Genomic DNA, 16,472 nt, shown 5'->3' with positions numbered 1-16,472 from the left:
AGAGTGGGGGGGGGGGGAGTAAATTAAGTTTTCATTAATCCTTTCTACAGTATACAGTATATCCATTTGATTTCAAAGAATTAAAAAAAAAATTAGAAGCTATTTAAAATATTAGGAAAGCTCTTGTGCCTAAAGAACAAAAAGTGTTATCTGTTTGGATTCAGATAACAGAGAAGATAGCTTAAATTTGGCTGAAATATTTGCTTTTGCTGGAAAACTTGTCTGAAGATGGTATGAACATGCAGAAACTTTAAGCTAGACAACGTGGCTTAAAAAGAGAGAAAAAAGGATTTAATAGCGATGCTGTGTTATAAACTGGCTGTTGTTCTAGCCTACTGTTCAGAATTGGATGTAGTACACAAATGCATTTTTATTCTCAAACTTCCCTGGATTTTATCCAAGAATACCGAACAATGTTTGGTTGCAAGCTTGCTTTTCTTTTCTCAAACCTATTCTCCTCCTCTCATTACTTCACCTCTCAAGTTGTAACATATGCACCTTACCTGTTGGAAATTCTTGTGCAATCTTGTGAGCAATAGCTACAGCCCACTCTGGATTAATTATAGACAGCAGATAGGACTGAATCGTCTGCACAGTCTTAGTTGTTTCCTTGTTAACAACTGATGTATATCCAGTGTTTCTCATTTCAAATATTTTTGGTTTCAATTTTTTTTCAAAAACATGTCGAGCTGCAGACATGTGTAAGGTATCCAGTGAAACCTAGAAAAACATTGACGTAGATTGAAAGCTGTCAGAAGTTCTATAGGGAGGCCAAAATCATGCAAAAGAAAGGCAAAAGCTCTTTTTTGTTGGTCACGTGGGGGGAAGAATAATTTTGAAATAAATTCTTTCAAGATGCTGCTTTACCTTCATTAGTTTGGAAATCAACAGAAGTGTTGGGAAGGTTTCCTCACTGAGCTCTGCAGCTGAAAGGGAAAAGATAGCTGCCTATTACAGTGTTACAGGCCACTTGCAGCTTTCTCTATGAAATGAAGCACTTTCAAGTTTACTGTTAGATGCAGACCTCCATTGGGAGAGAAAGAATATAATCTTAATTATCCACACTGGCCTGGGAAGTGGGATATGTGCATTACTTTGGTCTCTGAGAGATCCTAAGAAAAGAATTTGAGGACAGAATTCTGCATTGTCTATATCCTCTTAGCTCCACTGAAAGCCCATTACCTCACCAGTAGCAATTTGGAAGCACAAGTGCTTTCAGAAGTACTTGGGATGAAAACTGAAACTTTAATAAAAGAAATAAAATTAATATAAAATATTTACTGTAGAACTTTAAATTTTACAGATAGCAGAGAAAGGGAATTATACATATATCTAACCATAAAAAATACTGAACGTACATATAATGTTCCAGAAACATTGCGCAGTTCTAAAGAATATCAGATGAAAGGGCAGTCTGGTTTGAGCAGCTGGAGATAAGGGAATCACATGCTCTAAAACATATTGGTGTTCTAGGTCTACAGGTGGAGAAATTCTTTTATAAGATTCCAGATGTTTGAGGAGGCTCAAAGCCTAGGGAGGGAAAAAAAAGAGAAAAATAAATAAGAAAATAAAAAAACCAAGGAAAAAGCAAAAAAACCCCACAAGACTACTATATTTCTTCCCACCCCACCAGTAAACATGCCTAAGTCCTGGAGGTGTATGGTTTTTTTGGCAGAGTTGGTACATATCTGTAGAGTTTTTATCCCTGCTTATGAGCCATTGCTGAGAAACAGCTAGAGATCACTATCTCTTGAATGCTATTTTCTGAATGAGAGCTGTGTAGATAGAATAATTCAACTGATTTCAACAGACTCTTGAATAGCTATGTTAATAGACAGAATACAGATGCCATTAGCAATGTAGCAGCAACATATTTGGACATACCTGATTCAGCTGGATACTGGTGTTCTTTTCATCAGCATTTTGTATCACTTTCAGGACAATTTCAATAGTTTCATAGTCATAAGGATCAAGCTGTTCAAAATAACAATCTATTTTATAACATCTTAGTATGGTTTTATAAGACAAATCATATGAGTTAACTTTTTCCAATTTTAGTATCAACTATACTGTTTCTTCATACTTCTCTAAAACAAAAGACTTCCACTTCATAGTCCTAAACCCTAAAAAAATTGTCAGGATATTGCAGAAAGACCAAATATGAAGTGATGAAAAGAAAAAAATCCAAAAAACCCAACAGAGGCCACCCCCCCCCAATACAAAACCAAAAACCAACCAACCAAAAAAAACCCAAGATATATTTTTTTTTTGCCCTTATCTATTTTTAATGTAGCACTTTGCAAACATTTGCAGTGTGCTGTGATACTTAGAAATTACTTTTTTGTTTGATTATTTTCTGGTTGTTTTTCAAAGGAAGTTGGGAAGAAAGACTCTACCTGTCTTTAAAGAAAATTAGATATGTTGCTCTATTTTTTTTTCCTAGAGAAGAAGAAAACTGAAACTTAACATTTACATTCTTTAGGAAAATTTGAAAAAAAACCCTTTTAAAATTTTTGTGGAATTATTCATCTGTCATTCAAGTGACGTGCAGAATTTGACACTAGATGCATAGTTCAGGGATTCTTTCTACTTGTTTTGGTTTGTTTTTTTTTATTTTGTCTTTTTTCTTAAAAGTTTTACCTTGTACAATATTCCACTGAGGCTAGTGACCAGGTCTTTCGTGCTTTTCAGTAGAGGAATTATTTCTAGCGCTCTAGCTAGCAATGTGGAATGAGGTTGCTTCTCTCTGGATTCTGCAGAGTCATCTTCAACATGATTTGTATTAGCATTCTGGAGAAGAAGTGTTTCAATGCAAAGCTGCAGTGCGGCATCACTGTCCAGCATGAAAGTACTAGAAAAAGACAGAATACTATTTCCTCTGTGACCTCTGGTGTTGTCAAGGTGCTTATATCCTTATGAATAAATTCACCAGAGACCAGTATGTATTGTGATTAATACTTTAAAAAAAAACCACCAAACCCACAACAATTTTCATATTACATTAATTAGGATCTATTTAAACCAAAATAGATTTCAGCAGGTATGCTTATTATTACAGCAAAAATTAAACACAATTGATTTGCTTCAATTATTACCTGCAGTAATTCAATATGAGATCTGTGTCTACTTTCGGATTTTGTACCAGCGTTTTTATGAGTTCCTTCTTCCTTATTGGTGGTTGTCTAAAAACAGTCTCGAAAGAAATCTACAGATAAATAAACATTTTTATCTTCTTCCCAAAGAAGTCTTTTAGACCGTATCAAGACTAATTCCTTATATACTTAACTTTTTACGCTTTCTTTAGTTTCAATTCAGATGCTTTTAGAGCAGGAAAAAGCAGTGCATTTGCTGACTATGCCCTGTGCTAAAGAATACTTAAGCTTTTAAAAGTTCTTTTATAGCACCCTCAATTGTTGCATTTCTCAGTTTCTGAGGTTTATTTAAACAGACAAGCAGAATGAAAAATTAAAAACAAAACCCCAACTTTCCTTACGTTTGAATGGGAAATCTGTCTAAAAATCACAATACATCTCAGAATATACTGACATTTAATCAGTTAATAAAAACCTAAAATCAGTAAAGAAATTAATCGAACTTACACCAAATTTACCAAGTCGGATACCCCATTCTGCATCAGTAACCAATTCTTGGAATTTCTTTTTTTCTTCTGCTTCACCACATTGGTTAGCAAGCTGTGCTCCAACCAGGGCTACTGCCTAAGAAGAATGAGAAAGGAAGTGAATACAAGTATAATAAATAATCGGAAAATTGGGAATCCTAAGGTCTAAATCCTTAGAGGAACTTAAAACAATTCATAGATGATCACACAACTGTGTGAAATGAAAACAGAACTCACAGAAGGTAGTACCAGAATTACCCCACTTCCTGAGATGGCAGTTCAAAGCTACTTTAAAATTTAGTTTCTTTCTCAAAAACATTTTGTTAGTATTGTACTAGTGAAACAGTACTACAAGCAAACTAGTGAAAGGTATTTTTTTAGACATCATCTTTTTACAAATTTATGTCACTTTCCCTCCCCATTTCTTTGTTATGCTTTACTTCCCATCTTCCTTTATATTTTAATAGACATATGTATTTATTTGATTCTTGACATCTGCTGTCAGAGAACAACTTCTCCAAAATAATGTAGGTATAAATTATGATAGGACCTGAAATAAACAATTTCAAGCTTTGGAATAACTCATGATTAGGTAACGTAATGCTTGGACTTAGATGATGCTAACTATTCACAGCAACTGCCTGTGCACAGTCTTACACTGTGGTAAAAAGAGGTAGCTTCTCTCTCAATGGCACCCTAAATGAGGAACTTGTTCAAGCAGCTATACCCTTAATAATGGCAAACTATTGCACTGCCATAAGATATTGCTGATGTTTGTTGTTTTTTTTAAAGAAACTCTTTAACATTCTCTATTTGCCAAAGAAACCCATTGCCTTGTGAATTTACCAAAACTTTTCTGTAATTTTGCCATGTATTGTTTACAACATCCCACAGCTTATTGAACATATCTTCCTTGGGCAAAATTGTGCAATATCCCAATGCCAGGTTCTGATCTATGAGACGACAGTTGAACACCTGTGTTTTAGAAAAAAAAAAGTATAAAATTTAGGAATTTATTTAATAGGTCTCTTTTTCAAGTATAACTGATGAAGAGTACTCTGTAATTTAGATGTGTATTGGGCCTTTAAGTTAGAGGGGGAAAAAAAAAGAATAAAAATGCATTTCAGGTTTTAGAACTTAAAATCTAAAGATATTGAAGCCAGTCTAAAAGTAACTTCCCCTAGTCTAAACTGCCTTAGAATAGGGTATATTGCAGGTTTTGCAAATAGCTTTTTTTAAAAGCTCCTAGACTAGAAGTCTACAAATTTAAAATGAAATCAAGATTGAAAATGAGATAGAGAATACCTACAGATCATAACTGCCATTATACTAACTTAGGAGTCCTTAAAGGATCCACAATGATGAAGTTCTCACTGTACATAACCTTTCAGGCAGAGCACCTAGTGTACAACGAAAGAGCTGCAGTCCCCAAGAGGCTCAAATACACCGGGGCTACAACATGTAGCTGCCAGCAAGGTAGTGGCTCTTCAAAACACAAGCACCAGCTGCGGTAGGAAGTGAGGCAGCTGGGACTGCAGAGGCCAATGCTGTCAGGCCATCCAGTGCACCCTTGCCCCATTCTGGTATTGAGACACGAGGCTGTGGAACTCAGTCCTTTCCCACTACTGCAATACCGTCTACTTCCCTTCACCTTCTCTATGGTTTACCAAGGTGTGTGATTTTTCCAGAATGTGTGGGTTTTGCGGCATTTGGCCACATGATAATTTCAGAGTGGGTTTCTGCAATAGGAAGTGTAGCCCCTTTCTTGATAGGGCAGAAGAAAAGGGGTCACTCTTACGCTTTTCCAAGCATTCTTACCTTGTGTACTAAGGTCAGGATAGTGGTCATAATTACTGAAGTACACTTCTGTTTCATAGCAATGAGAAAACTTTTGGTTTCAGCTAGTATATTGCCGTCATGTAGCTATTATAAAAAAAAAAAAAAGACAGCACATGGTTAAAAATAAATTATAAGCCTTCAACTTCTCTTCTCATTTATAGCGTAATAGGAGGTACTATAGTAATTGTATTATCAGATTTAATTATGGTCTTATAAAGATCTCTTCTAGATAGAAAAAGGGTTTCTGTTTCCAAGTGCTTTTGAACTGAGGAGTGTTTCTTAAATAATCTACTCGCAACTTTTCCCATAGTAACCAATGATAAAACAATGTGAAAGAACATAATAAACCATTATTAACATTAATTTTATTCTTGGCCTCCCTGCAGAAACTAGAAGTTTAGTTCTGAACATACTTTGCAAAGAGAAACAGAGGACCATGAAAAATAGGGAAGAAACTACCGGCTCCTTTCACAAAATGACTCAACATCTGATCAAGTGGTAGTAATTTTTAAAAGGTCATGGCGATAGCCTCTCCCACACCTATCAAATCCTTGTATAACTACTCTAAACTTGTTAATACATGGCATACTTCTAGGATTTACTCTCAACAAAATTCAGCATCATCCTTGCCATACCTTTTCACTCAGGGACAAGTCCATGTTATTTGATATACCATGCTGAAGACAGGATCCAAATGAACAGACTATTAGCCGCAAAGCTAACTCACACTGACTGCACTCCATGAGGTTCTGTAGCACTGCACAGATGGGAGTTCTAGCTGGCAGTAGAAGGTTCTGTCCTGTGATATATTTCAAAAACAAACAACCCCAGAAGATAATTAGTATAGGTATATCAAGCATTATGTTCTTGGAATTAATATCAGAGCAGTTTCTGTTTTTCTTCTTAAATTTAATGACACAAGATCAGCCTTAGTTCCCTTTGAAACCTTAAATTTTTAGGGCTTTTAATTTAATACAGGCTCCCATTTTAGTTCAAAAACCAGAAGTTGGTCATCTTCTTGGAAAGGCTCTAATGGATCCTAGCTCACAGTGGCAGAACTTCTGTACTGAAGTACAGGCTTTGACAACATGCTCAAAATCTCATGGCTGAATGGTAGCAATTACCATCCAAACTGGAGTCTTCTGTGTGGAACCAAGCTATCCCCCTAGAATATGACTTGAAGTGGAACATCTAGGCACTTATTTAAAACACTACAAGTTAGTCATGCTTCTGTAGGTTTAATTTAAACCTCATGTTTTTCAGTGATCTGGCCTATACTTTTAGCATAGTGAATCTGCCATCATGATACCTTTAATAAATGCGCAGTTTGCCAGGCTTGTAGAGTCCAAAGGATACAGCTTGTTCTCTGAAAGACAGACAAATAGACATCAGCAGTGTGCCAAGATCTCAGCAACACAATGAAGCATGGAAGTACCTTAAATATACTATACTTCAGGGACAGTACATAAAATAAAGACACATGAACTCTAAGAGCCAGGACTGTTATTTTTAACTATGCCTGATCAGAATTTATTTTCTAGGAGGGAATATCTTTTCAAATGCACAAAGGAAGACAAACCAACAGTTTTCAGTAACTACTTTGTGTGTAAATCTCTTTGTCTTGATGAGACAGTCAACAAAAACACTTAATCTGTGAAGGTAATAAATTTATTCAAATCAATCAAATAAGCATATTCTTTATAGGTAGATTTAGCACTTTGCAACACTATTTGCAATGATGTGCTTTTTAATAAACCAATGACACATAAGGAAAGAAACCATTTACATCAGGAAGTAGTAAAAATAATCCTAAAATATTCAGTGCTTCTTTTAGAGAGATGAAAGTGTCTTTTTTCAGCACCTACAACATTGTAGAGTTCTGTTTATAATACTTGAAATTTTCAAAAACTCATGTGTATCTACAACAGTATATAATACAAGGACAGTCATTTTAAAATAAGCTGAAATTCATCTTGATAAAATCTTGTCTGCATTAGTGGCTACCAGAAGATGTCTAGAGAAGATCATAGGAACAGGGCAAGTTTATAGTAACACTTTTCCAGAGCATTCTCTGTGTCTTCAGGTACTTGTCATTCAGATTCTTCCTGAACCAGAACAAAAACCAATGTAATCTTTACATTCTATACCCCCCGCAATGAGTATTTCTTCCGTGAATTTGTATAATTGAGATTTCTGAGGTGATAATTTCCACACACGTGCTGAATTATTTATAATCCTAGACAAAAATCAATATGAAATACAGGGTTTTTTTTATATTGACTCTGTTGAGGAAAGCAAGTTTACCACAAACAGGCAGAAGAGAAGAAATAGTTTCATATGCAACTGGAAGAGCTATCTGTGGATCAAGAACTATCCCATCTTCATTAAAGAAGTCATCATAAGTCCATTCTTCATAAGGATCTTTATCTCCTCCAAAACATGTTGTCTAAATAAGAACATTGTTAAAAATACACACAATAAAAAGAACAGCTAGTAAGTCTACTAACAAACTAAGTGTTGCAAGAGATTCCAGTTTTCAAATACAGGAATAGAACATGATCTTCTATTTGAAAATGGATTCTACTATACTACTTTTTGTTAAATGGCCAGTACCATTAAACACATTTCTGACTTATAATGGCCACATTTCTCTTTAATGTTGCAGTTATTTAGTTGTACAGCCAAAATGCATTCTTAATTAATTTAATGGAGGCTTTCATAAACATTGTTGGCCAAATATTATAAGCAAACATTTTTCAAATGGATCATTTTTTAGAAAAATGACACTCAGTGCATAATTATGCATGCCTAGCCATTTTGACCTATTCCACTCAAACTGTAAGGACCCATTCATTTCAATTAGCCTAAAACCAAAGATGCTATTCAAGAACTTGATCCATCTTAAAGTTTTACAAAACTGTTGGGAACGCCTTCGCATAATACATGCATTTAAAAAATCAAACCCTCCCTGCCATATTTTACATATTTAAAAAAAAAAAAAAGGAAAAAAAAGCTTTTTTTAAAGTCAGCTCTCGACATTCTCTAGCAGTCCTGGAAGCAGCTATTTTACAAAATCACTAATATTTTCAGTCACATTAGCAGGATTTATTATACTGAACCATATATGGAGAATGCTGCTTGTGCATGTGCCACAGCTGCACTGCTTTTAGTACTCAAATCAGTTTACTCTTTATGCTGAAGTACACACATATTCAGGGAAATTTTTATTTGTAGAGCTGTGTGAGCGTTTGTTGTTGTTTCCTTTTTAAACAAGCCAATTAAATACTGGTGGAGAAATGGGAGGAAAAAAAATGTATGTACAGTGACCACTAATCAGGCAATCAAGACATTACATTTGTTAAAATATATTTAAGTTAGCAGAAAATACCTTTGCTGTAAATCCATAGTTTTCTATTTGGCACTGTCTGTAAATTTCCTTGGCAGCCAAAGTATATTTACATAGTTCCAGAGAATCTAATAGTAAATCTGTAAAAATATTAAGATCATTAGCATACTATGAATAGAAGGTTCATATGTCCTAATAAAAGGAAACATTTTTTGCAGCACCTGTTTTTACAGAGGCATATATAAAAATTTGTTTTCAGGTATATTAAATATTGTTTGGAAAGTTGGATTCCCAACACGAACACAAATAAATGATAATAGTAATTACCTGGACTACACACTGTAGCTGCTTGGCAAGCCATTTCATAGATCACTGCTGGAAGATTCATATCATTAGGAGTGATCATTGGCACATCAGCTCCCAACATATGACAAATCCTTTGACATGCTGAAAACAGCAGATTCCCTGTTTCTTCATTACAGTGATTTTCATAGAACTCCCTATCAAAAAAGGATGTTAAAAAAAAAAAAAGTCCTTAGGGCTTTTACTTAAGGCCACATTCTCTTCTAATGATTTAATTCTCTTCCACCTATTTCACCTATAAGACTCACTGCAACTAAAATTTCTGTGACTGAAGTGAAAAAATACAATGGAGCTTAACCCTAGAGATATATACTGAAGCACATAGAACACATTAATAATAAAAAATATATTTAACATTTTCATCTGATCTCTTTTGGGGGGAGGTAGTAGTAAGTTTAAATTATCTGACAACCTAAGCATGAGGCAGAGACCAGCTAGAAACAATGACATGGTATGTACAGTCAGTGTACACTAGTTTTCTTCTACCTGTGTAAGCCAAGAAGTTCTCATAATGGTTATTTAACATTGTGCCTTATTATCTCTTACTATAAAACTGTAGGGAATCTTTTTACTTAGTAATTGTGTTATGGCAAAAACCAATGGCAATTTTCAGAGACAGTGACTACACTCAATATTGCATATGAGCAATATAAGCATATTGCTTAAACACTCATTTTTAGGAAAAAAACCTAAAACGAACAAAAAAACCTCTTTCCTTTGCTCTACATCTACTTACTTCTGCAAAGTATCAGAAATAGTACAGAAAAGTCCGTTAAAAGTTATTATCTTGAAAATCTCTGCAGTTTTACCTGCATATTTTTACAGCTTCTTCAACTTTTCCGGCATCTAGTGCTCTCAAGGCCAGTTTTTCTCCCAGTTCTTGCTCTGACCTTTGCAGGAGTAAAGCCAGTCTATACAACTTTGATTCAGTAAAATGGTGCTTGGTTTTATCATCTTCTGAATTACAATTCATTGTTTGCACTTTTCTAGACTTCGACAGAGATCTGACAGTTTCATAAGCTTTTATGTGATTCTCGAGAAGCCTAGACATCAATGAAGGATTCCTAAATTCTTCAACTGAAAGAAAGATACCAAAATCTCCCTGTAACAAAAAAATAAGATAATATATTTGTATTCATGTAACTTCCTTTAAAAATGGTTGTGGGTTTTTGTTGGTTGGTTTTTTTTTTTGTTAAAATGTTTTCATTTCTTGTTTCATTCTTAGAGGAATACCTTTCAGTACGAGGTTGACTTTGCTAGTTTCTACCAATTACTGACTTATGTAATAAATTTGAGAATTTTGCTAGGCAGTAGGTAAGCAAAATAAAAAAACCTGAAGGATAGTGCATGCTCAAATGCTGTATTAAATAATTTAAGTTTACAAAGCATAAAAAGATCTTAATAAAATACTACAGTTCTCTATCATGAAATCTTTGAAGTGTTAGCAATTAAGACCTTTGGCAGAGAATCTAATTTTTGGTTTAAATGGACAACTGAGTTCTAGTAATTGGGTACCTTCCCAGGAACTATTAAAATTGCTAGATTAGCCTTAGAATCTCTTTGAAGTCAATAATAAAAACAACCTTTGCACATAAGTTGTAAATACAATTAATTTTTAATATCATCCATGTTATAAGATCAATTGGAATAACTACAGTAAATCAAAACTGGTTTGAAACTATAAAGACACCTACCTGCAGGGTAGCAAGTGTTTCAAACATTTTTAGGTTTGCTTCACATTCATCTTTCTTCAGAGGATTGTCTGTTGGAGGAGAAAAACAATTACTTCCTGACTCCATTTACAAAGTGTAAGATTTTGAAGTTGTAGCGTACCTTTTTGAATGCTGAACAGGAATTTAAGGATTTCCACAAGTGTCTTAGTCATAAACATCTGTGGTTTGTGCTGCAGGAAAAGAAGAGGTTAATGTTTTGTTTGGTCAAAATGTAACCAGTTACAGGCAAGTGACCCTCAGGCTTCCACTCGATTAAAATATTATGCAATGCTCTACAAATGTCTTAAGCAACAATTATGAAGTCTAAGATACAACCAGTTGAAAAGCAAGGGAACAGAAAGTTATTGTAAATATGCATCCTTTATAGAAATAGCAAATATTTTAGAGCTGTAATATGTATGCACTCCGTACAGTCTGTTAGCTCTCACAGGAGTTTTGAAAATATCCACCCTTCTCCCTTTGTTCTTCCTTCCCTTGCCCGGAATCCTCCCCTAAAACAGCATTAGCAAAAATTCTCTTCTGTGGTTGCAAGACAGTAATGTGTACTGTCAACTGTGAAGCTTCAACCCACTTTGGTGCATGGCAAAGCCACACCTACAGTTTTTAAATAGATGTTTTCCAAGCACCTAAAGAAATAACTAGAAAATACATAGGACTAGAGGTATTTTAATGCAGCAGGATTTATAAGTTATTAATTGAATTTAGATAGCCATGCCACTGTGTGGAGTTGCCTTTAAAAATAACACAAAAATGATATAGTACACAGAATCAGAATTAACTCAAGTTGGAAGAGGCTTCCAGAGGTTACCTAGTAAAACCGCTTGCTCAAAGCAGGACCAGTTCATCATCCCTTTTTGCTGGAAGACACAGATTTACATTTGCATCCCCTACCTTTTTTTAAGCATCTGGATAAGAATAGTATTTAGAATAATTTGTGCACCCAGTTTACAATGTGAAATGTCTTGGTACCTCTTCAGAATTATCTGCTTTATTCTGTAATACCAGTGTTCCCCATATAGTCAATCTCTCTGCAACTTTCTCAGCTTCAGCAAGAGTCAGAGATTTTAACAAAGTCAGAGATTCCTCTCCCTGAATGGAGAAAAAAAGAAAAGGAAACCAGAAATAATCAAAAGAAAAGGGCATTGGCTTTTGGAAAAGCTAAGTTACTGTATGTCTCTGCTTTGATACAATGGTTGCATGATGGCCACTTGAGTAAGATTAATCTTCTGCTGATAAACTTCAAATCTCTTTATAAAAGACATTTGCTATTACATGGCTTCCTTAAACTCCCTAAACAGTTTTTACTAAATCTATGAAGCTTTCAGTAAAAACTATGTGCTTACTCACTAAGGGTTATAATAGGCAAATGAAAATGCAGTTTTGTTCACTGGCAATTATGCAACATTTTTAAAACAGTATGATTATCTATAATACCATGTGCTAATAAGGCAGAACAAATGTTAACATGAGAAACACTATTTTGCAGGGGAGTTAATTTGATTCCTTTAATCAAAATCCCTCCTTATCTTCAGGTCAAAGAGGTCCCAATAACATAACCAGGGACAACCATGGGATATAAAGGTAATCACACCTACTATAATGTAGCAAGCAAATTTAAATGTTTCTAGTTAGGATATCGACGTAATTTAAAGATAACTTCAGTGGTTTTTTGCTAAAATGGGACTTGACATTAACTTGGAATAAAACTTCATACTAATAGATAAACATTCAACACTCTGTATCGCAAGACAAACATTCAGGTGCTCTCAATACTAAAGAGACAGGTCTGTACTTGTGTGGGGTATCGTTTCATTAGAAGAAAGCATTTCTCAGAAGAACGAATCTTTTTGTTAGCAAGAAAGCAACTTGCCCAAAAACGACTCTAGCAAAAACTGTATGTGAAAATATGTAGAGACTTCAGTTCCAAACTTGTCTTGTATATTGTGGGTCATAATTTTCTTCCTTTTTTGCCACAAATGAAGGATGGCTCATGATGTTTAAAACTCTGACAAAGGTCTCATTTTCAATGCTAGGTATAGGTAGTTATGTGTACAATTAATAGAATCGTAATTAAAAAAATTTTATATGTAAACCATGTATAAGATTTCAGCAAGTAGTACAACTTGCCCCTGTTTTGAAAATAGGCCTCAATGTCTTTAAATTCTGAGCTCAAATGACATAAAGTATTTTAGTACCCTTTCTTTGTCAATCAGGTCTATCATCCTCAGAACGTAGACTTCCACAGTGGGCAACATATATGCGGCTACAATATTCAAAGCATCCTCCAAAGAAGTAGGGGTATCTTGTTTGAGAATGTATTTCACTAGCCTCTGCCAGAAGAAAACAGATATGGACTTTAGTTTTTTGATTTATAGGATAACAAAGGAATTAACTTAAACACGCTACTTCTGCATTGTATTTGTATAGCTCGTACCAAGCAAGTTACCTAGAAGTTTAAAACTTTTATCTAGAGAAAACTTGACTAAAGCATGACTGGGAGAAGATTGGGCTTGGGGAAGAAAATTATCCTGGGAACTCTCAAAATTCAGGGAACTCATCTGGCTCCACAGGATGGCAAGGGACTTTTCCAGAAATAATCATGTTTTCTCTCCAATAAAGGGGAGATGCCAAAAAAACCCCATAAATCTGAAAAAAAATGTTAAGTATTGTTCACTAGGACCTTAGGAGAAATCAGATCTGAAGTCTTGAGAGGACTTAGCCTTCTATTTTGTTAGTTTCCCGCTTTCTTTCGCACCCCCCAAATTGTCAATGCTGTGCTACTCAGGTTAGGCTAAGCTAATCTGCTAGCTCTTAAAAAAAAAAAAAAAAAAAGAGGGGGCTTTCAGGCAAAAACCGTGTCCCAACAGGACAAGAAAAATGGATACTGATAACAAGTGGGAACTATCAGTTTCTAAGATTTTTTTGAGAAGTCTGGCTTCTAGTACCTCGTTAAAATACATGCAGGTTAGCGTGCAGATTTTTGTTTCATAGAAATAAGAGTAATGCTGATCACTTACCATTATCATCTGCTTGTCCTTTAAAAGATTAGTATCTCTTATCCCATAGCCTCGTAAAAGCTTCTTCATCTCCATCAGTCGGTAGCTTTCCTGCAGTAACTTTACTCTATGGACAAATCAGACTATTATTAATTTATTTGCTACCTACAGCTATGTAATTTAATCATAATACTCCATCAGATACACCGTATTTCCCCTCCACCCCTAAAACAGTTCTAACTGAAAGTACACACAAAACCAAGGTGTAGACTGTAGATGTTGCCTTACTTGACATGACTCATTTCCAAATGCTGTTTCACCAGCTGCTCCACTGCTGCGCTCCATGGTACCATAGCACCATGCATTATCTGTAGAACTGCATCAAATTTCAGCTATAAAAGGAACATAAAGAGCTTACTTTTCAAAATAAGTTACAAGGTAATCTCTTGAAGTATTGTTCGCATGTGATTGATTCATTTAGGCAAGCATTTTATTTCCTTGCCCAGTCTCCACTTGCATAAAGGACATTCATTATCATAATATGACGTGTCAAGTTAGATTAGCATTTTCCAATTTATGACACTGTGGAGCTTGAGTTTCATACATATTAAGGTTGGCGAGTTTTCCATGTGATGACATTGAAACTACAATTAAATTCTCAAGCAAAGACCATCACACAGGAGATTACTAAAACAGAATAAAAAGATAGCACACTATTTGCTGCTTCTCATACCACTTATAAAAATGTACTCATATGCTTATGTAAAAATTATGTGTTTCAGTCTGAACTGATGTGTTAGAGCCACTTGGTGCCTATTTCATAAAATATACTTACATCTGTATCAGAGATACAGCCGATTACAGCTATTGCCTTTGCCTCCCATGCAGTTTCAAATACTGAAGTAGACCGTGTACGACAACGTTCTAGCAAATCCTGCATATTTTGATAAAGATTATTAGGATATTTAAATTCAGAAAAGATAGAAATATCTTATAAACAAAAATTAAAAGTTTTTTGGATGTTAAGGGATAGATTTGGCTAGCTTCCCTTGTATCTGTTAATGCCTTATTACTGAAATAGTAACTATGAATAAGTTCATTGACAGGAGTAAACTAATCTGAAAGCTGGTCCTAAAATTTAAGTGTAAATAAAAATGGTCATCAGATTTGTCTTCTGCTTACTCATGTTCAAACAGCTTTCTTGAAAAGGAAGAAAATATGGGTACCTTTATATACTGTAGAAGAAGTTCATCCTTGTGTAGATTATGTTCACACAGGTAGGGTTTTATAAATTTGTCTAAAATTGATGGGACAAGCTCTGGTGCCAAAATTTTATCAAACATGCGAAACACAATAGTAGTTGCATTTTCCTGGGCAGCAAGTAGAACAATGCCATGTTAGAACACCACACATGTTAGTACATGATCCTTTACATGTCTAATAAATAATTCAACATCCAGTGTCCATTGAAATCAATTGAATGAGTTCAAGAACTAGCATCCCTCTTTAGCTTAAATAAAAGCTTTCTTTTACAAAGTCCCGTATTATTCAGTTGTACTTCTAATTTCTCTGTTGCTAATGCTTGCTCCACAATGTACAATCTGTAATGAACTGCAAATCACGGAATTTAAGCCATACCTTCTCACAGTATCTTGCCACATTGTATATTTATAACCACAGTTGAAACAAATTTTATAACAAACACAATATATCAAATAGTCTTAGTAGCTTATGAACACAAGTGTAAGCAACCAATCCATCAGGATTCCTCTTTTGTCTGACTTTAAATCTTATGCTACAGGATTTTTCTTCTTAGAACAATCTACTACACAAAAGCACTTTTTGAAGTGCCTGCAGAATTACCTTTTCAAAATCACAGAGTGCCAGCCTGCAGTTGTATTTTCTGTACAGATTTATCAGTTCTTGTAAATCATTTACCAGCTTCTTCAACCTATGTACCTCTTCACAGTCACCACATCTCTGAAACAGTGTTTAGAAGAGAAACATTAGAAGACTTGCTACAATCTTCAAAACCATTAAAGGCCTGTCATAAACAGGAAGAAAACAAATTATTCTCCACATCTCTGGTATAAGGCAAGGGTAGTTGATTACAATGCAGCAAGGAATATTCTGGTAAGATATTAGGAAAAGATTCTTTCTAAATATAAAGGCAGCAATGCGCTAGTAGAGTCCACACAGGGAAGAGGGATGAGCATTTCATTCACTGCAAGTCTTAAGGACAGGTGAGACAAACTGCTGGGAACAATGTACCTACAGCTGACATTTTCTTTGGAGCCCGAACCCTGTTTGTCACGCAATTTTCCAAGAAATCTCACAAACAATTTCTGATGCCTTGCAATCTTGAAGATTTTATAAATATACATGCTGAACTGTTACCTTTATATGGCATACAACAGAGAAAGTCAAGTACGTGTTGAAAGTGGGACTTAACAGAGTAAATTTCTCTTCTTTCTGTTATGCACTTCAAACATGGGATTCAGAAGTTTAGGAGAGCAGATCTAACTAACATAGAATGTCAACTTTTCCAATTTTTAAAACGCACAGCTGGTTAGCTT

General features: G+C 34.9%; 1 protein-coding gene across 1 annotated transcript in view; it reads right to left on the bottom strand.

Moving 5' to 3' along the window:
• The window catches only part of KNTC1 (kinetochore associated 1), a 40,086-nt gene that overhangs the window by 11,343 nt on the left and 12,271 nt on the right, over window positions 1–16,472 (bottom strand). Inside the window, exons 24-47 of the mRNA XM_009706274.1 lie at window positions 15,760–15,876; window positions 15,123–15,266; window positions 14,732–14,830; window positions 14,185–14,288; window positions 13,918–14,023; window positions 13,096–13,230; window positions 11,870–11,989; window positions 11,001–11,070; window positions 10,862–10,929; window positions 9,977–10,269; window positions 9,132–9,304; window positions 8,847–8,944; window positions 7,763–7,904; window positions 6,768–6,824; window positions 6,094–6,257; window positions 5,438–5,542; window positions 4,466–4,594; window positions 3,600–3,716; window positions 3,096–3,205; window positions 2,641–2,851; window positions 1,885–1,974; window positions 1,359–1,530; window positions 868–926; window positions 504–720 (exon numbers count right to left, since the gene is read on the bottom strand). Of these exons, the coding sequence (XP_009704576.1) occupies window positions 504–720; window positions 868–926; window positions 1,359–1,530; window positions 1,885–1,974; window positions 2,641–2,851; window positions 3,096–3,205; window positions 3,600–3,716; window positions 4,466–4,594; window positions 5,438–5,542; window positions 6,094–6,257; window positions 6,768–6,824; window positions 7,763–7,904; window positions 8,847–8,944; window positions 9,132–9,304; window positions 9,977–10,269; window positions 10,862–10,929; window positions 11,001–11,070; window positions 11,870–11,989; window positions 13,096–13,230; window positions 13,918–14,023; window positions 14,185–14,288; window positions 14,732–14,830; window positions 15,123–15,266; window positions 15,760–15,876 (3,100 nt within the window). The remainder of the gene's footprint in view (window positions 1–503; window positions 721–867; window positions 927–1,358; window positions 1,531–1,884; window positions 1,975–2,640; window positions 2,852–3,095; window positions 3,206–3,599; window positions 3,717–4,465; window positions 4,595–5,437; window positions 5,543–6,093; window positions 6,258–6,767; window positions 6,825–7,762; window positions 7,905–8,846; window positions 8,945–9,131; window positions 9,305–9,976; window positions 10,270–10,861; window positions 10,930–11,000; window positions 11,071–11,869; window positions 11,990–13,095; window positions 13,231–13,917; window positions 14,024–14,184; window positions 14,289–14,731; window positions 14,831–15,122; window positions 15,267–15,759; window positions 15,877–16,472) is intronic.

This window comes from Cariama cristata, unplaced genomic scaffold (assembly GCF_000690535.1).
Source record: "Cariama cristata isolate BGI_N322 unplaced genomic scaffold, ASM69053v1 scaffold32118, whole genome shotgun sequence".
Taxonomy (NCBI): domain Eukaryota; kingdom Metazoa; phylum Chordata; class Aves; order Cariamiformes; family Cariamidae; genus Cariama; species Cariama cristata.
The sequence above is the reverse complement of the archived record's forward strand: the minus strand, read 5'-3'. Positions and strand labels throughout refer to the sequence as shown.